Source organism: Drosophila simulans, chromosome 3L (genome assembly GCF_016746395.2).
Source record: "Drosophila simulans strain w501 chromosome 3L, Prin_Dsim_3.1, whole genome shotgun sequence".
Taxonomy (NCBI): domain Eukaryota; kingdom Metazoa; phylum Arthropoda; class Insecta; order Diptera; family Drosophilidae; genus Drosophila; species Drosophila simulans.
This window is the reverse complement of record NC_052522.2, coordinates 12,118,157-12,138,925: the sequence shown is the minus strand read 5'-3', so window position 1 is coordinate 12,138,925 and position 20,769 is coordinate 12,118,157. Positions and strand designations below refer to the sequence as shown.

The window sequence follows — 20,769 nt, the reverse complement described above, 5'->3', positions numbered from 1 at the left end:
ATGTATGTTTTGCGTTTAAGAACGCCAAAATCAATAGACTGCCAGCCACCTGTGCATGTGCCCCCTCCAAAAGTACTGGGAACCCATGTTTTTGGGCCGTAGATTTGGTTTGGAAAATACCTGGTCTTGTATTCAGCTCACATTTACACCACTGCCGGCCATTCCATGGGCCAAAGGTGGGACTGACTGTTGCTTTATTATTTTAGGTATACGTTTTCCGTTTTCCGTGTTTTGATTTAACACCTTTACAGGTGCTTTGGTTGAGTTTGGCACCCACACCAAATATTTAGCCGCCCATTCATTCTCCGCCCTTCAGTGGGCACTCGTTTAATCGGGAATTTTGCGTGGTCGGGTGATTTATAATTTTAATGATGCTGCCATACCTGCAAATGCGAACATCTATATATATAGAGTATATACATATATAAGAACAGAATCGACAGTTCGCACATTGCTCCCATTGAAGGGTCTTCGGGTAGCCACTTTCCCATCTCCATCATTATTTATACACGCACAGGGCAGAGTAGCTGGTTTTTCCTTTTTCTGTTGGGGGAGAAAATCTGCAATGTTTGTTCTAGCAGGCTTTACCCTAATTTCGGAACGAAACACCTTTCGATTTGTGCTGGATCTAGGCCTGCTGATTAAGCTGTTCACTTGAAATAGTAGCTACAACTACGAAAATAGGAAATGCGGGGACCCAAGTGTTGGGGCGTGGGCCAATTGACTGTGTGTAATGGACGTGGCCGCACGGCGTATACTTAATGTATCAGCAATTTGCCAAGTCTATTGATTTTGATTGGACAACCGGCGAACGCCCACCCGCTCGCCATTAATTTTCTCGGCAATCCATTCGCTTTGATTTCGAGCCAAGTTAAGAATGTTTTGTAAATTGTATTACCTGCTGGCTGGTGATAATAGTATCCCGTGGCAATTTTGTTTTAAAGTGTCGCCATGATGGAAACGTGTACTAGATTAACTTTCGGACTGAACTGGAGTGGGCACAGTTCTTAAGTGTCGCGGGGTTGTTTTCCCATCCACTCAGTGTGTCAATCACATTGGGACAAAGTTTCTGTTTATCTATGTAAAGGCTTTTTGGCTTGTCCCTTGAGTTCCTTTTTTTTTTGTTTGTTTAAACACAATCGGCTTAGGCGCGTGTACAACAACATTTGTGTATCAGTTGTGACCCAAAAACACCTGCGAACCGGCGAAGTCCTCGGGGCAAGGACTCATACCAGGATTTTGGGTGGCGATGACAGGCTAATCCAAGCTCAGGAGTGCAGACAAAAAGTTGATGCTATTACCGATTTCCTTTGTTATTGGTCGAATTGACCGTTGACGCGTTTTGGCCTCGAACAGTCGCATTTTTAAGCGCATTAAGGATCCAGATCCTTTCTCCCCCTCTCTGTGAATCGAGCACATCCTGCTGACGCGGCGCTTCCTTTTTTTTTTGCCTTGATGAACCTATACGCATTGTGTGTGCTTATCCAACTGTTTGCGTCAACAAATATACGCTGAGAGATATAAACAAATATTATTCGACTTTTCACACTTTCCTGTCGCTTGTTTGTCGTTTAAATGATTCTGCATATCATTTGTCACTTTTACAATTCTATAAAAATGGAAGCATTTTTTCAGAAGCAATAATTAAATACTTCTGATTTCTCTTCATTTTTTCCAACAGCTATGAAAATGGTAAAGTGTAAAAAACAACTCTAAAGAAATATTAATTCGTATATTTTTCGCTCTGTATATTTTTTGTTGCAGATAAAAATTTATTTTCACCCGGAGGGTCCGCTTTTGGCCAAGTGTTTTGCATTTGGCAAGAGGTTTTGACTAGCCAGCTGGCGATTTAAGCCGCAGTCATTCGGTTGCGGCTCATTTTGTGTTCCAAAATTATCGCCAGGAAAGCCGATAGACGGAATTTTCGGTTAGTTTCTGCTACATTGGGCAGCACGTGATGCATATACAGACGGCTCGAGGATTCAAATGGATTCAGGCCTCTGGAAAAAGTGCTCGACATCGACTGCTGTAGTGGGTGAATAAAATTTGTATTCATTACGCTGTTCTACGCTGGACTGTGTGGGAGTGTCCCAGTGTCCTGATGTCCTACTATCCTAGTGTCCTGATGTCCTAGTGTCCAGATGTCCTGGTGTCATGATGTCCGACCAATTAGCCGGCTCATTTATGCCATTCGTGTGCGAGGCCCAACTAAACGTATGTGTGGCCAACAGATTTATACAAGTTCAGCATTCAATTGTATGTGAGCCTAAAAAAAAATCATATTCGTAAAATATGCACAAAAGGATTCATTCAACAATGCCATTTGGTAGTAGAGAACAGTAGGCCCAATGACAGCGGTTAGTGGGCTTTGCTTAATTAGTACACATGGCCGACGGTGCTTATTATTTCGAGCTAATTGGAGGCATCGGCCAGTTGTGGCATTTAATAATTGTTATATATTAGGGGAAAAATTAGGGTCGGCTAATTAATCGGCGCATCGTGTGACATTTCAAGTGGGGAAATCCAACTAATTGTTGCGGCTGGCAGAGAGAAAAAAAAGGAGGAGGAAGTTCAAATTTAATTATACCGAATGCCTAATGGCTTCCAGCGCCTTTAAAGACCAATTCCTTTTACGACCCTCAAAACGGAAATTTGGCGTGCGAACGGCTTTTATGAGTGCGACGCTTCTTTGTTTCCTTTATGTTGAGCAATTTGCAGCATGTCCTGCGCCTTGTTTGCATGGCTTTTGACACGCCAACCCGCCCGAGTTGTCGCAGCAGGATGTCCTTGGGCTAAACTCCTGGTTAACCTCCTTTTTTCTCACCCTTTCATATCATTGGCATAGACCAAAAACCACACACCTGCCAGTTTCATTTGCTGCCTGGCAGCCTGTCAGAAGCAGTCAGGATCAATTCCTTGGGCTGCCCACTCTGCCAGGACTCCACGCTATTCTGGCTCGTGTTTATTTGATTAAATCAATAAAAACACTCATAGCGCGGGAAGGCAGCTTCCGCGGCAGGAGCTCCATGGTTTGATGAATGCTCAGAACGCGAGGCGAAACGACAGCCTCTGACTTTTGAATGGGGATATTTCCTAGAGGGCCGGGTCTTAAGTGTATTATTCAGTGTATACATAAATAAATAGAGAAACACTGACAATCACGCACTTTTCGTCCTGAGAAATTGAATTTTCTTCTTAATAGTAATAAAAACATGCTGTTGCAGCCCGTCTAGCAAAGCAACACTCAAGCAATATTAATAAAGTATAGCACAGTGTTCAAATATTTCGAAAAATCTATCATCTGCCAGAGAATTTAGCTGTATACAGAGTTATTGAAATTCTTAAGATTTTACTGGAATTTTCAGCATTTGTGGTAAGTTAATTTATCAATTTAATTACAATTAATGTGGCTACCATTTCATGAAAGAAAGTGCAGGGCACTGTGTTTATCTAGTTGCCAAAAATCTAAACCCTTTTCGTTTGCTTTCAAAGTGCAGAAAGGGTCAATGAGGCCCAGACTGAAATTATGGCAACAAGATTGTCAATGGCCTAAACGTGGACCGTCTGAGTGACAGCCAAGTTCAGTGGCCAGCCGTGCATCAAAATCCAGATTGGCATTCGCACTGGCAACCATCCACGCTTCCCAGCGGGGAACTGGGTCCCAAAGTATTGGCGTATCCATATCTGGGCACAATTAGTCACTTGGAATCTGGGCACGCACTCTGGAATTCCGCTGGCCCAAGGCAAAAAAATATATTTGCATGCGTTTATGGCTCTTTTATTCGAGGCTCGTAAAAATGTTTAATTAGCGTTTCACAAGTAATTTCGGCAAATGTTTTCATGGGACCGAAAAAAGTCATAACAAACATATACACCAAGTAATTGTGCTTTTATGTAGATGCTGTTGAGCTGAATAATTTGAAATTGCATGTTTTTATGTGAACAGAACAAAGCAGCATATATTATGACATTTGAAATACAAATTAGTTCTGAATATTTATGAAGCAACATAGATGCAGGTGCATTTGACCAATTATATAAAATTGCATATCAAAATTGGTGGTCAAAATTCCATTCAATTGGCTACTATTCAAAACACTACTTTGTTGTATGAATTATAATTTTTAATAAGCAATTTTATGTTATAAATACTATTTAATATAAGCCAAACACGAGAAACGGTGTGATTCGCCTGGAAAAAGTACTCTTATTAAACGTACACTGCCTGCAAAAAATTTCGAAATCAGATTGACAAAGGAAAAGTTTGTATTGCTATGGCAGTAAAGAACATGCTTTGTTGCATGGTAAATTTGTGGACCTTATATAATCACTTGTCTGTATATTTATAGAATAGAGATGTACAACAAACTAAACTGCCCTATGACGTGTAAACAAGCACTATCTTCAAGTAAATTTCTTTAGTCAGAACATAATGTATATCTACAATAAAACTCATTCGCATATAAGATTTGGCTTGAGGAATAAACTTTTTCTAACAAGCTACTTATTAAACTTGGCATATTTACATCTCATCCCCCCGGAGGACTGCAATATCAAGCATTCCAGTGAAGGGGAATTTCAGTGCTCCCGTTTTGGCATGTGTCCTCGAAAACGCTTCCTTTGCGTTGGTTTAAAGACGCTCCTCCAAAAACGACAGCACTTCAAACATCCAGATGGCCAAATAAAGTAGTTTGAAGCGCTGGGAAAACCGAAAGCTCGGAAACCCACTGACAGCCGCGGGAAAAGAAGGCGGAAAGAAAACGGAGAGCCAGCATATGCCCACGTCGAAACAACATAAAAAATGTGCTCGAATACTTTGCAAAATGAGCATCGCTGTGTGGGGCAAAGGCAATGGAAAAAGCGGAGTGGAAAGCAAACGGAAAATCAGGAGCAACTTTCCGGGTTCGGGGCGACAGACTCAAGTGCCGGATCCGGTCGAATTTGAAGCCACAGCGCCGAAAGCTGGACGCCGCAACCAAGGCTAGCTGAAAATCAATTTGTTTGACAAACCCGGGACCCGCACAGTGGGTCAAAAGCGTCCGAACGCTGCTGGACCATAAAACTCGTAAGTTGGCTAATAAGATTTGCATTTAACGTCCGTGTCTTGGATGTGTTCTTTATGGGATTGCCATTCGAACGGGGCAGGTCAAAGTTAATTTGTGCAATGCAAAATTCTGATTTGGGTCAATGGAGCTCACTGTCAGTTATTGGCTAAACCGGAGTCCCATCTCCGTTTAAATCTTCGCCAATTTCGGGATCGGTATCGGGATTTGGGTGCCATTCGTGCCGCTGCTCATAAACTCTATTATTTATGCGGCACACTCTAGCAGCACATTAGTCGATGGCACGTGTACGACGTGGACTTGGCCAAATATTGGGCAACGTTTGTTTATTTATTTTTTTCGTTTTGGTTCTTCCTGCACATTGTCTCCTGACTCCGTGTAATCAGCGGGCTAATGATGAGAGGAATCTTCCCCTCACCTGCTCCTCGGCAGTAGGAATTCCTTCTTCCGGCGGGAAGCCACGAGGTTTCACTTTTTAAGCCGGCCTCCCTTATTGTTGTCGAGTTGGGGCACTGGCACACGTACATATATGCAAAGAGACATGCTTTACATAAAACTCGAAAGATTTTGGCATCAATCGCAAAGTTTTGCCAGTCGCCGGATGAAATTCCCGCAGGCCTGCCCCTCGAAAGTCAGCAATTCAGTAGCATACATGTTTCGCATAGAACGGAATTCCATGACAACTTGGCGCAAAAGATATATAAATCACCGGGAGAAACAGGAAGTCGGGCGAGTCCTCCAAACTCGATGCCATAATTTTCTGGGACCAAATTATGCACTTTGCGGGGATTACTCAACTCAAGTTGGGACGAGGATTTTCCGGAAAATAGCCCAAAATCTCATACGCACGCATGGGTTAATGGATGCACGCGTGCATGATAGTTAATATGAGTATTAATCCAATTATTTCTCAGCCAAGGGAAAGTTGTAATTTTTGCATACTTGGCAAAAGCGCCGGAAAAGATGGGAAAATTTCCAAGCGAAAATTTCAGCTGGCAGCTGAAGTAGTTTAAAAGTGTTGTTCGTGCCAATTTTGTAATTCCATTTGGGGGAAATTAAGCTGGCAGCTCAGTGGGTGAAATCAATTGTAAGAATCGAGGTCATACGGTATTACAGGGTATTTGCCTGCCATGATAACCCCTCCACCCACACAATTTGCATAAATCATTTTCCATTATACTCGTATACGCAAACGATATATTTTGTTTATCGGTGAGCAAACATTGTGCTCAGGCAGAAGGTGAAATTATTTAGTCATCAGTTGTCGCAGCTCCTTTGATGAGATCACGAAATGAACCTGAAGAGCCGGCTCCAAGCTCCTGACAGCTGCCACGGCGAGTCCTGGCATCCTGCCATCGATATCCGCCGCTCGCATAAGTGTCTGGAAAACAATAGACAGCGGGAGCTAGAGCTTGTTTTCGGTGGGTTTTCTTTGGGGCCGTGGCCCACTGCCACTTCCTTTTGGGCCGACATTGTTGTCGGTTCATCACACGTGACTGAACTGGCATTCAGTGCGTCATTTGTAATGTGGCGTTGCTTTGTATCCTGCCAGCGGTATTTACTCGCATATGCTCATCCTGCTAAATGGAAGTTCCTCAGGCGAGTTGGTAGTTTTTTTTTTCGTTCCGTCTGACTGTGGCTGCAAAATGTACTCCATTGTGGCCTAATGACAGGTAACCGGAAATGCTCTCGCTTTCAGTGTGAAAACCACAGATGGGTTCATGCTTTTTTTTTTGTTTTTCTTGTACGTCAGATTTTGTTTTACCTTCTGAGAGCTGGCAATGTAGTACTTGTTTGTTTTGTGGAAACTCAATTAGGGACGGCAAATGGAATGCGGTTGCTTGTTTACTACGATTAAAAGGGTTGTGCTTGGGCATGTGCGTAAATGAGCTAATTAGGGTAAATAAAATAAATATGCTGGCCATAATAGCAAGATAAACTCTGCTTACTAAATCCAAGCACGCTAGTCGCAACTACTTGGCGGCTAAAAAAAAAAAAACGCCCGAAGGAGCACAGGAATGGGTGAACTTTATGGTCGCGAAGCCAGGATAAGCCCACGCTGCGTATGAGTTATGCGCGTCCATCGGGCGCATTGCCCTTGACAAGGAGACGCCAACAAGTTGCAAGTCGCACGAGCGAGGGTCGCTCCATCAGGTGGCATTCGTTTTATGAATGAATCCGCTTGCAACATGTTCGCTGCTCGCATCGAGCGCGGTTCGAACCGATGGCGCGATGATTTGAGTTTGCCGCCTCGGTTTTTCAAAATCAGTTGCCAGAACTCGACGTGCCGCAGCGGTTGAAAAGCGCGGAAAATTGGAAAACATATATGCCGAGCACTGTCGCTGACGCTTGGATTTTGGGATTTTGAAGTGGAAAGCAGAGTTTGCCGGAGCAAAGTGATAAGATTGAGGAAAATTTGCCAGCGAAAAGGGCAAATAGAGGCCAAAGGCGTACCAAGTGCATTTTTCGTGCTCCCACAGAAAATACGATCCGAGTGGAATTTATGTTAATTATTAAATTTAATCCAGCTATTTAATACAACAGTCTAAGTGTGCATTTAACTGGTGAAAACAGTTTAAAACCAAAGTCTATTAAATAGAGATATTGCAAGCAAGGCAAGTTTAAATACACCAATTGTTACAAAAATTTTACAAACTGGGTAAATTATTCAAAATAAATTTGATTGAGAGCAAAGTGGTTTTTTCTGCCACCTGGAATGTTTTAATTGTGCATAATGCATTTCAACACAATGCAAATAAAGTGGTATTTTAATAAGCTTAGCAATGTTGCAAATAAAGTGGAATGCGTTAAAGTTCTGCAAATAATTTAATTGCTTCATTCAATTTAATCTAGTACATTGTCAGAGTGCCGAAATGAATTTCAATTACATTTTTCATCTGATCAAACGCCGAAATGACTTTTTTTAATGCCTGTATGTGTGTGTGTTCGCGGACTTATCTATGTGGTTAACCCAGGCAATAATCAAAATGGCATCAAGTGCTCAAGAGCTCATGAAAGCTGTGTGATGTTGAGCAAACAGTGAACTGTGGACACATTGGATATACACCGATACAGATACAGATACATCCTCACAGATACATACATACACAGATATGTACATTAATTTACTTGGTAATTTTGAACACTCCGGCAGAGTTTTCGACTTCTGACAGAGCTGCCAAAATATGAAAGACATGGCGTATCGATGTTCGGGCTGGCAAGACAAGTAGCCCGCGGAGTTCAGTGTATCTCAACTGTATTTGGAGAAGCCACACAACTGTGCAAATATCGCAGCCTCGGCTTAGACAAAGCCCAAAGTGTCCAAATAAATGTGAAATGTGAATGCAAACAGCCACGCCGACTTGAATTAGAGTATTAGCCAAGTTGAATGCAAATACCACAGCAAATGGAAGTGGTAGTGGTATTGTTAGTGCTACTGTTTGTGTATCTGCGGGCTTCTTATCGTGAAAACTTTTTTGGGAGACACTGTTGCCTTAATGAGCATAGAGAGCCTTGTGAATTTTCCTGATTTTCGATTGGGTTGGGTGAGAAATTGTCTGTCTGCAGCAGTCCATTGGACAGTTTATGAACTCAGCAAATAATTACAAAGTAGCGCCGTAAGAATAACAGCAAACTGCTTCGGGAATTAATACAATTTCACTTAATGGACAAAGTTTACGTGAAAGTAACTCGAAAAAAGTGAACTCATTTGCCAAACTTTGCACAATTAGCTGAAAAAAAAATAGTGAAATTACAAATTAAATCGTTAACCCAGCAGCATTTAAAAGGAAATAGTTTATATTGCTTCAATTACCATAACTGCAGAGAAAATGCGTATTTTAACGTTTTTTATAACTCGTTTTTTTTGGTACTTAAAAAATCCTTTACCGTGAAAAAAGGCGGTTATTACATTTAAGTACTTGCCATAGAAAATACGTAAAAAAGGCCATTGTCTATCCTTTTGGACAGGGATTTTTCAGCTTCCTTTCACTTTTACTGCAGAAATGCAAATCAATCAAAATGCGTGCAAGCAGTTGGCTAAAAACTTTTCGCTAAAAGTTCAGCTAGCTCATCTGTCGCCGCCAAGGGGATTATGATCCAGAACCCAAGAACATGGCACAGATGTGCCTTTTTCGCACTTTCTGAACTTTTTTCCTTCTTATTTGGTCTTTTTTTTGGCGCTCTCGTCTGCTGATCAATCAAATGCGCATTTGTGTATTAATCGCGCTGATTAAACTGCCTGCGAGAGATGGTAATTTCACTTGAGACTCGAGATTTCAGATGCGGGCCAGTCCAATCAGATACAAGTTGCTCTAGTGCCAACGAGCAGTCCAGGTCATGAGCTATTAATCTGGTTTAATCGAGTGGTCCAGATTGAACATGGGTAATTAGTTGGCAACCACACACATGCGAAAAGGTTCGTTTAATATTTTATCATTCATTCCCCGATTGATTTCAATTGGCATTAAATGTTTTGTTACATTCAAACTATTGTATATACGAGTGTATTTTGTCACACGCGTTTCGCTAAATTGGTTTTATTGCCGGGCCATTTGGGCATTCGGGCAAATAACGCCATGCCCAGCATTGTACCAGAAGCCAAAACCCAAGCGTCCAATTTAATTTATGAACATAAATTAATTTGGAAAATGAAATTTGATGGAATTTTACTTTGAACTTTTACTACACTGCAAAGCGGTCAAAGTCGAGCTCAAAATCGAAGGCGACAGTGCAAAAACATCGTTGTTGTATCTATTAAAATTAAATTGAGTTCGTCGCGGTAAAGGGGGGGAAAGGGGGGCAGATTTTCCGCGTTAGCTGCACTTAATCGCAAATACTCAAGGCGAATAATTGCTGCCGGGTAATTGCAACTGAGCGCAGGTCATCGAGTTTGCTACCCATGGCGTCATTATACTGTTGCACTATAAAATCATTCGACCCAAGTCCGATTAACTTAAGTGGGTCTTAGCCCAAAAGACGAGTATCTCGATGACTTGTGCAATGTTATTTCCTTAAGTCAAATCATGTCCAGAACTAGGAGAGAAAGTTGACTTGCCATTCCTTTCCAGAAACAATATAAGACTAATAGTTATTTGTGTGAATTTTGCCGAATGTTTGCAACTTAATTGGACTGCATAATAGATTGGGCAAAAGGATGTTGAAGCAATTCCAGTGTCCAGCACATCGAACTGATGTGGCTAATTATTTTGCTGAATTGCACCTAGGCAAAGCAATTTCCATTGAAAACAATCAAATTCAAAACAATCAAATAAACAAGACAGCTGAGTGAAAGACTTTAGCTTCATGGGTGCACATTTTATGTCGATTGAAGGTTGAGTTATTGTTTGAAATGATTGCACATGGCACACAGGTTGATTTTAATCTAAATTTAATTAGCATTTGAGCATTTTTCTGCTGAACCGGGAAACCACACATTTGCTTGCCTAGAAAAACCGGTTTTCAGAGAAAGTTGCGAGTAATACATATTTAATACGATTTCAAGTCCTGTGTGTACAACGTTTTAGCTAAGAAAATCAGAAAACCAGAAGCTTTTTAGCTTAGACTGCTTTAATATTTAATTACATAGCACACAAAGAAAAAAGAAATTCCCCTTTTCTTTGCTTCAAATTTAATTAGACATCTATTGTTTTTTTCTTGCTATTTGCAGTTTATTTCTCCAACGTAAGCCAACTAAATGATGCAATGCTGGTGACATATAAAACGAAAGTCGAAACGGAGTTCATTCCTTAAGTAACCAATTTAAGATGTTGTGCTCCCAAGATCCCTAAACCACCGTCCAAATCCATTGAATAACTCATTTAAGCCAAGATATTGACAAAATGGAGGACGAGTGGGCTTCCTTCGATCGCCTGCCCAGTGTTCCGAATGCCTCGACGGATTTGGAGGCGGAAAACGAGGTGGTCAGCAATTGGTCCACACTGGCCAACTTCACGCGACTTGTGGCTGGTGCCGCTCCTGAAATCGTCAACTATACGCTCAACATGATCGACGTGGGTGTGGGCATGGCCACGGATATATCCAATCTGAGCGTGAGCACCACGCCCCTGCCCGCCTACGCAATCTCCAATAGCTCCTCCCTGGCGCACACCAATAGTCGCCATGAAGCACCACCGATGGCGGAACAGGTTCCGGAGCACGTGATGGACCACGCACCCCAACTATCCCGATCCGGTCTGCTGAAAGTGTATGTCCTGGCGGTGATGGCACTGTTCTCTCTGCTGGGCAACCTGCTGACCATCTGGAATATCTACAAAACCCGCATCTCAAGAAGAAACTCCCGGCACACGTGGAGCGCCATCTACTCGCTGATGTTCCATCTGTCCATTGCCGATGTCCTGGTTACCTGGTTCTGCATCATTGGGGAGGCCGCTTGGTGCTACACCGTCCAGTGGCTGGCCAATGAGCTCACCTGCAAGCTGGTGAAGCTCTTTCAGATGTTCAGCCTCTACCTGAGCACCTATGTCCTGGTCCTCATCGGAGTGGACCGCTGGATAGCGGTCAAGTACCCAATGAAGTCGCTCAACATGGCCAAGAGGTGTCATAGACTACTTGGCGGTACTTACATTCTGTCGCTGGTGCTCAGCTTGCCACAGGTAAGTGATGATACACTGAAAATAATACCTTTAAAATTCTTAGAAAATCATTTGGGTAGAACAAACAGTTAAGATAGTGACACAATTAAGCAAGGTTGTAATAATATAAAACATTTTTTTGGGTATTAAATCTAAATACTTATATAATTTAATACTTTATACTTTATATAATTTAATTCTGGGAAAGTTAAAGGCACCCTTTGATTAGTAAATCAGTAGAAGCTTTAAGACCTCCTCTTAATTTATGCACCCTTTCGATAAATTTCTTTTCGGCAAAAATGCGTAAGCCTCGAGGGCACAGATATTTTTGAGTTTTAAAATTAGCATGACCCGTAAAAATATTGTTCTATTTAAAATGATTTTGCCAGAGGGCAAAATTAAAGCGTCTGCAGCTGAAAAAATGGCACTTCCTGTGAAGTGCGAACAAGACACGCTTATGAAAATAATCCAGTCACTTTTGGTGGGGCGTTCCATTACGCTAAGTTAAAGCTGCGACTTAGCCGTGGTAATATCCACCTGCTCCTGCCCCTGCCCCTGCTCCCTACCCCTGGCACTCCATTTGATCCTTACGCTCGCGCTGATGAAGTTGAAGTAATATGTTTACTTTATAACACGTATACGCCCCGTGGCACAGTGCAAATAGTCTTGAGTAGGCGCCAGAATGTGTGCAGACATTAAAAATGATTGCCTTTCGCACAATAAGTGTACACTAAATGTGGCTTTAGGCCGCTGCCACGCCCACACACACGCGTCCTGATGGGCGTAGGAATGGGCGTAGGGTTGGACGGATGGGCGGATGGGGACACCCAATCGAATTCCTGTAGTCCGACCAACAAAGGGTTTTTTTCTTTTGGTTTTTCCTCCGGGTTTTTCGCTTGTGCGACGGGTGACCAAAAAAAAAGGTCCGAACAAGTGTGTCTTCTGCCTGACGACAGACATTATTCATATTCCCGATTTCGGTTCTTTGTGCGCAGATAGGCACACTGGGTGATATATTCCTTTGCCCTGGCAGTCAGCTGGCGGATAAGCCTGAATGGGACTGCATTAATGGGAGTCACTCGCTTTGTTCTACAACTCTACGGCTCGGCTCCAGATTTCCGGCACCCTGATTGTATAATATATGCCGCTTGTCTCCACATCCCGATTTCGTAGTCGATTCGCCTGGTCTGCCCTTGATTTATGGCCCCGGGTGAGGCGCTTCACTTCTCGAATTCAGTTAATCTTGAGCTGGATTGCCACGAGTTCCTGCTCGTGTCTTTCCTTGAAGTGGAAATTCGTGGACACTTCAGTTTGGGCTGTCACTAAGGTAGGTAATTAGCACGAAAGGCCCACTTCAAAGTTGCCAAGGGTTAGTAATATAGTTTGATTGAAAAGTGACGGCAAACTTTCCACTGCTCCTTTTGTGAACCGGGTTATAGGTCATAAATATCGTTCGCAGAATTTGGTTAGCTATAACTGGGACAAGTGGTTACAAAGGTCAAGCCCGCTGTATAACCAAATTCGTCACCTGAGTGATGCCAAGAATAGATGAATAAAAGAACCAAAGGGAAAGTGGATGGTAAGTGGATTTACCCACGCTAGTTATGCAACTAGCACACTTTCCCCTGCTCGCCCGCAAATGTATGCTAAAATGTAGCCCATTTAATTAGAGAGCCAAGCAAACCGACGCCATTTCCTTTTATCTGAATAATGTATTGCGTGGAACAATAATTACAGACGTACCGCAAAAATCGAGGCGAGATTATATTTGCTCACTTTGGGCCAAAATGTGTGTGGGTTTGCTGGGTGCGAAGGCATGTGCGAGTCAGTTTGTTAAATCATCTGACTTGTTTAAATGCCGCAAAAAATGTGCTGAGCTTAATTACATTTTGATGTTTTTTTCCATCCGATGTCAAGCGGAAAATTTGGCCATTTTGTTGCGGGGAATTTGGTCCAGTCGACCCATAATAGAAAGGACATAATGTATTGGTTTTGAGTTTTTAAAATAGAACCAGACTTTGCTGAACTTTCCAGCTTGGGTGTCAATATTTGTTGACGAACGTCACAAATTACGATGATATGACAGAAAGCATTTATGGATGGCCACTGGGACCCAATTAAAAGAAACTTTGCAATCATTATGCCAATTTTTATGGTCCACTTTTCGACATCGCGCCAATATCCGTCGTCCTGGCAAACTTTCTTCATTTTGGTTCGACTCGAACATGCGACATAAAATTTATGTCGCTTACAGACGTGACGGTCGAAACGTTCCCGCCGGAAATGAGGGAATCATCTCAAACAATTTTCCGGACAACTTTTCCCATGTCACACGTTCATGGAGCAGGCAACCAACCAACCAAGTGGCACATGTGTTGGTAAGGAGCCACATCGAATCCAATATGAGACGCACCGCTGAACTCGTCGGTTTCAAATAAAGGAGCGAAATGAAAATTCACTTCGACTGCCAATAAACAACAAATGTTTTCAACAGCAGCATTTATTTGGCTCCACTTCTATCGACACCAACTCCACCTCCTCCTCCTTTGCCGCAGGAAAAAAGGAAAAAGTTTAGTACACACACACACAGTAGAATCCTGCCACAATAACTCGCAGTGTGAGCTCAAAATTGTGGCACAATGAAAACAGGCCGCCATAATAAAGTCAAACACAAGGTTATCCACAGGTCCTCCGCAGAGTATTATTGCGAATTTAATTTCACCGACATTACATGAAATTCAGCAGCCTTAGGTGGCATAATTAGAATTTCGTAGAATTGTTTACAAATTTGAGGGAACTAGTCAATATTTCAGGAGTCCCTTGGCGATTTCAACTTCAGTTAGCGAGGGCTTTTGATAATCGATACGTGTCGTTAAATGCTTAGCTTAAATTTGATTGCATTAAAATTGGAATTTAGTCTCTGATTATTAACAGCAGAAATCGATTTAATAATTGAAATTGATATGTGCAAACATATGGGAAAAAATGTAAATTCATTTAATATTTTAAGATGGGCATATCTGGATTTAATTTCCGGGTGACAAAATCATAATGTTATATTATTCAATTATATTTATCTGTCAATATTGACAGCAGAATTAGAAGCAAGTTCAGAGAAAAAATTTAGTCCTATTAATAAATATTTTAATGTGGGCTCATCTGGATTCATTTTTTAGGTGACAAAATCATAATTTCTAGAATTATGCACAAATTCACAGGTACTAAGTAAATAAGTTCTAACAATCCTTGTTAATTCTAACTCAAACGTAATTGGTCAATTAAAACGTGCCTTTAAGCCAAATATGAAAACAACTAAATACGTATATTTAAACAATCTGAGTGTTATACAAACGTTTTAAACGATTGCCAAGCACCTGGCTGACGTGTGAAAACTACGAACTTCAGCAATGCAATTTGGTTAGAACGGAAGTTCTGCAAGTTTTTCCCTCACCACGAATCAATCCTGTTTTATTTTACTTTCGCAAGTTTTTGTCTAAAGTTCTTCGTAGCAACTTGTATAACTTTTCCGCAAATAGTGCTGAAGGCTTGCATGGTTTTTAGCGTGAAACGCCCCTTAAACTTTCCGAGCATTTTTAATGAATAGCAACATGGAAATAATGAACAAACACTTGAAAAGTTGATGTTAGAAATAATTGAAGGAAGAATATTGAAAGCCACAATTATCCTTGCTTACATCTGTTTTCTTTTAGTAGCCATGACCTATAAAAATATATGTATATATCTAATGAAAAAAGCCACTGGCAATTTACTTTAGGTTTTGGCGGAAGGCAATGGCTTGGAAGTTATAAATGTGCGAAATTAATAAAAATCAACCATTAGACGATTATCTCGTTATTTCTGCGCGGCGGGTTTTTGTGTAGTTTTTACTATGCCACTCGGCGGAGCGCGGAAAGTTTTCCCATTTCCTTCATTTGGGTCAGCTGTTGGCTGTTGACACAGCGGCCGCCAGAAAACCCATAAAAAGCGCAAATAAAAATACTTTTAGCGTATTAGTTATGCGTAGACACATCCCATCTATCCTTGGTGTATTTAAGTTGCTACACTTCCTTTATCAGTCCTGGCCACACATTTTCCAGCTCGAGAAGCTGTTCCTGCTACTTGCATTTCCACCTTTCTACGTGGCACTCTGCTAAACTCGGAAAGACTTGAGCAGACTGTATATATTTCCCAAAAATGTTCCATCAATTTGCCACTCACAATGGGAAGTAGATCAAAGCCACATCGTTTTGAGTCAGCAGTTTGTTACCACGGACCAAATATCCATGTGGATATTTCCATGAGAACATGCCTGTACTTAGTCCTTGGTGCAAACGGGACATGGATGGGTTGCTAATAAAAATCTGATTACAGCACCATATTATTTGCATAACAAATTCAAGATATAGGGCTTTAAAAATTTGCATCTACCTGCTAGAAACAGTCCATAAATTGATGGGAAAGTAAATATCCTTAGGAATCACTTGCATAAAGTTCAAGTTCAATCTATGTGTTAGTCTTAACCTTTAATTGAATACTATGTTGTACTTCCCAGTTCTTCATCTTCCATGTGGCGCGTGGCCCCTTCGTGGAGGAGTTCTACCAGTGCGTCACCCACGGATTCTACACGGCGGATTGGCAGGAGCAGATGTATGCCACCTTCACCCTGGTCTTCACCTTCCTGCTGCCGCTGTGCATCCTGTTCGGCACCTACATGTCCACCTTCCGCACCATTTCCAGTGAGTTTTTTAGCCAGAAGGAGTTTACATTCCCGTACTAAACTGATTATCGAACAGGCAGCGAAAAGATGTTCCAGGGATCAAAGTTGGCCAACTACTCGACGGCCAAATTGCCCACGCAGACGAATCGCCAGAGGCTGATACACAAGGCCAAGATGAAGTCGCTACGCATATCCGTGGTGATCATCATAGCGTTCCTCATCTGCTGGACGCCCTACTACGTCATGATGATTATGTTCATGTTCCTCAATCCGGACAAAAGGGTGAGTAGTTTCGACTGAACACACACCACTCCCCCCTCCCCCCTGCCGAATTTGAAGCTGAAACTGAATGACAAGCAGATAGCGATTCCTGATACCGAAGGGCGCATCAATCAGCAGTCGATTTGTCAGTTTGTAGCGCATGGTTTGGGCGAATCCTTTGTCCTGCTCCCCACCAAATTTACGGCTTGGGGCCGTCGTTGTGCGAGTAAAAAAAAACGAGAATACGATACGACCTAGTCGCAGCTGGCAAATCCGTTTGGGGCCATACCCCAGTGCCATAAAAATGATTTCTTATGTTCAATTTTTAATTAATCGTTACGCCACCCGACCGACCACACGGTCGCAATTTTTCCTTAACGGCGTACCCAACTTTGATGACTTGCCAGAGATGGTCCGTAAAAGCTGGCCAAGTTGCAAGATTACGGCGCGGGAATCCGGGCAGAAGGAACACAAGGTCGAATGCTACAAAGCATCCTGTACAGTAGGGGAAATGAATGAGCAGGAAATATTCCCCATAGTTTATTCCAAAGCACAGATTAAAGTTTAAAAATGTTATATAATAGACAAAAGCAAAATCATTTTTGCTGTCAGTATTTTTAAGTGAATTGGATATTTGTCCAGCGATTACACGGAATTTCACATCCTAATGGATTGGAATTGACATGTTTTAATGCTATGCGACTGCACATTCATAATGGCATTTCCGCTGAAACTCCTACTCATTCACATGGCAGTGTGTAAAATAATTAATTTGGAAGCCAGCTTTTTAGCGCAGTGTATCCGGAGGCATAGAGGGGGAAAAGGGGAGACGGGTGCGGCAAGGACAAGGAAATTAATTTGAATTTCACGGATTGCTTTCAGCTGGGCGACGATCTGCAGGACGCCATCTTCTTCTTCGGCATGTCCAACAGCCTGGTCAACCCACTCATCTACGGTGCCTTCCACCTGTGTCCTGGCAAAGGGGGCAAGTCGAGCGGCGGGGGCGGCAACAACAACGCCTACAGCTTGAACAGGTGAGTGGTGAGCCCACAGAATAAGTTAATTCTATTAACCACTACATTTCGTACTTGTTTTTGCGCTTTTATCGTGTCAAAAAAATAGTTACTTTTCACTCAAGCAGTACACTTTTAAGACAGCCAAGCAAGCTTTTGAAGTCTGAACTGCTGCTTTTTTAATCAAAGAATTTTTATTTATGGTAATATTTCACATCTAAGAGTAAATGATATTGTAAATTTAAATAAAATAGTAGAAAGTTTTCTCTAAAAATCGATGTATAACTATTAAAACATATTTTACTTAAACTAGCGTTGCTTTTTACTGGCAGTTTTTGCCGTGTATTTAAATTTTTATAAAATAAATCCTAAATGCTTGCAGAGCTTTTATTTTTAATGCAAATGAAAAACATTGTTTCATCGCTAGCTAACATCACTTTCTGTATTTATTTATTATTTTAAACAGCTGCCAAAGCAGCGAACTATCTCAGGATCAGATATGATTTGCTATGATTTTGTCACACTTCCTATGATTGTTTTGATAACGCAAAAAGCACACACAACGTGATTGGCAATAAACTGATAAATTCTTTTCCGTCTGGTTTTTATCACCTCACCGCATCGTCCATTCCCCCGCCCACTTTCCATCCGCAGGGGCGACTCGCAGCGCACACCATCCATGCTGACGGCGGTGACGCAGGTGGACGGCACAGGTGGCAGTTCCCGCCAGATGCGGGCCTTCCGCCAGCAGAGCTACTACCGCAGCTCCTCCAATGGCACAGCCGGACCGGGTGCTGCTCCCTTCAAGGAGCAGGTGGGTCTGCTGCACGTGGGTCCCGGCAATGGGACGCCCGGTGGTTCCATCTCCAGCGGCGCCACGCCGCAGCTGATGCGTAAGGGATCGGCTCTGCTGGCCCGACATCCCAGCTGCCTGAGGGAGCAGGAGCACCAGCAGCGGTTGCTGCTGCACGAGAAGCCCTCGACCCTGGTGCTCAGCTACGACAGCCAGCGGGGCGGAGTGGGCGTGGGCGTGGCCAGCGGTCTGCTGGACAACAACGAGCGGGTGTCGAGCGTGTGAGAGCAGCTGGCGATGGCGGTAGCGGCGGCGGCGGTGGCGGTGGATGCACCGGACACAGCAGAAGCAGCAGCAGCAGCGGCATCAGTGGATGCGGATGCGAATATGGCGACGGAGGACGCCTGCTCCTGCTGCCATTGCCTGAGCAGGGAGCTGGTGCGGCGGCAGTTGGAGCTCCAAGTGCTTCCAGTGCAGTGAGGCGACTGCCAGTGGATTTGATCCGGCTGGCTGAGTGGCCGGAGCTGGGGATTCCAGCGATTCCCCCGGTCAACGTGGAGTGGCGTCGATGATCAGATCACCGGGGCGTGCAACATGTGCTTAGATAGTGCTAATCGAGAGTTAAGTCTTCAAACACAATGGGTGTGCTTAGAGGTAGCGTAGGATTAGAGCTAGTCCGTACGAAGTGGTTGCCCTGCACTGGGAGAAACTCGTGGTCACTTTGCATTTTCTCTGAATGTTCCAATACTTGACTTCAACAAGGACACAAAATAAGAAATATTATGTATGTACAGCCCATAAATCTTATAAATTGCAATTAAATCTGGTTGTGAAGAAAATAGATTTCACTTTTGAATGTTTCAAATGTTGCGAATTCGCCAGCGTGTAACCCGATATAAGCAACAATAATTACAATTATAATCAATGTGCAATCAGAGTCACTTACAATTTCAGCTTAAATGACTGCTTAATTGGACTATAAATATATACGACTTCAAATGAGTTTCTCTCATTGGCAGGGGAACTTTGTAAAGTTAATTAACAGCGTTTTCCAGTTTTTTATTTTGTTCCACCAGCCAAGTAACTAAGAAATCAATTCTCTAATTGTGTAAAAAAGAAATCAGCCAAAAACAGGGTAAATCTAACTATTGTAAATACATTTACTCATTATTTTGAGAAGAATATTGTAAAAAAAGATTGTAAAGTTTAAAATAAATATGAGTTCATGTTCAACGACACAAGGAATTATTTTGATTAATTTAAGACTCTAAAAACCCATCCAAACTCATGTCCATATCTTAGTTCCTGAGTTTCCTGAGTTACAATTAGTTTCCGTTGATTTCCGTTTCCTAAACTTCAAGGAAGCTTCCATCTGAATCGAACTTTTCCCTTTGTAAACGGCGCTCTCCCAAAGGAATCCATAATTTACGGCCATCTGGAAATGTCAATGGAAACGTCGAATTCCACCAAACACCACAATTCAATTTGGCCAAAAAGCCCCAGGAGATGTACGGATGATTCTGGAAATTCCGCAGGATTAACCACGCACACACATGTGTCATTAGAGGAATCCAGTGCATGCTGCGTATCCTTCGGAACGGCTTAGCTTCCATCCCGTTTGCATATTCATGTGCGCACTTTGGTGCGTACTTATGTATAAATAATCTGTGTCAAATTTGTATAGTTTATTTTTTAATAAAACCCGAATGATCCCAGCGTAACTTTACGAGCCAACTTTTACGCGCCACGCACAGCTCAACACGTTGATGAACTAGGACGCACTGCAGCATGTGCCCCATAAATCCCCCAGAGCTCACGTCCACCCGCCGGAGCACGGGTATATTACAAAATTTTTATGGGCACCACAGGCGGAGGTCGCCCATCCACTCACCCATCGCGATAGGCCAGAAACGAGGACACTTTTCCCCTTGCCAATGCCACCCATCCCGAAAATAGAAAGTCCAATGCGGAGGAGAAAAACTTTCTGGCCCAAAATGCAAAACAATCTTTGCGAGCCGGAGTCGAACGAACAATGCGTCCGAAAATGCGCCTTGAAATCTCAATTTAGAAGCTGCGCCGGAAACAGGAACCCAATTACCACAAATAATGAAAGATGGACTCCGCTGGGCTGGACTTAACTTCCCCCTTCAATTATGCGCAGTCAGACGAGCTACGAGTCCTTAGCACTGAGCAAAAAAGTCTGGCTATAACAATTCAAAAATATAATAAAAAAGGATGATAATTTCCAGCATGAACCTTACGTTTCTGGTACCATTTAAATTAAGTTAAATGGTATTTTAGATGGTAAAGATTCTGATGTCAAGTTATT

At 42.5% G+C, this 20,769-nt stretch overlaps 1 protein-coding gene and 1 long non-coding RNA gene across 3 annotated transcripts; one reads left to right on the top strand and one right to left on the bottom strand.

Moving 5' to 3' along the window:
- Window positions 1-6,685: 6,685 nt before the first annotated feature.
- Window positions 6,686-7,148, bottom strand: LOC27208739. Its single transcript, XR_001601024.3, has 2 exons — window positions 7,013-7,148; window positions 6,686-6,953 (listed from the first exon to the last, which is right to left on the bottom strand). It is a non-coding gene; the product is annotated as an uncharacterized LOC27208739 (long non-coding RNA).
- A 36-nt stretch (window positions 7,149-7,184) lies between these two features.
- Window positions 7,185-19,674, top strand: LOC6737810 (gonadotropin-releasing hormone receptor). 2 transcript variants are annotated; one of them, XM_016169687.2, is made up of 6 exons: window positions 7,185-7,678; window positions 10,732-11,677; window positions 16,209-16,392; window positions 16,450-16,655; window positions 17,517-17,668; window positions 18,302-19,674. In XM_016169687.2, the coding sequence occupies exons 2-6, from the start codon at window positions 10,904-10,906 to the stop codon at window positions 18,723-18,725; spliced, it is 1,740 nt and encodes a 579-aa protein (XP_016031591.2). In that variant the 5' UTR covers window positions 7,185-7,678; window positions 10,732-10,903; the 3' UTR covers window positions 18,726-19,674. The 2 variants fall into 2 exon arrangements, with proteins under 2 accessions (XP_016031591.2, XP_039149191.1); XM_039293257.2 differs by lacking the exon at window positions 18,302-19,674 and adding an exon at window positions 17,757-18,296.
- Window positions 19,675-20,769: the final 1,095 nt, after the last annotated feature.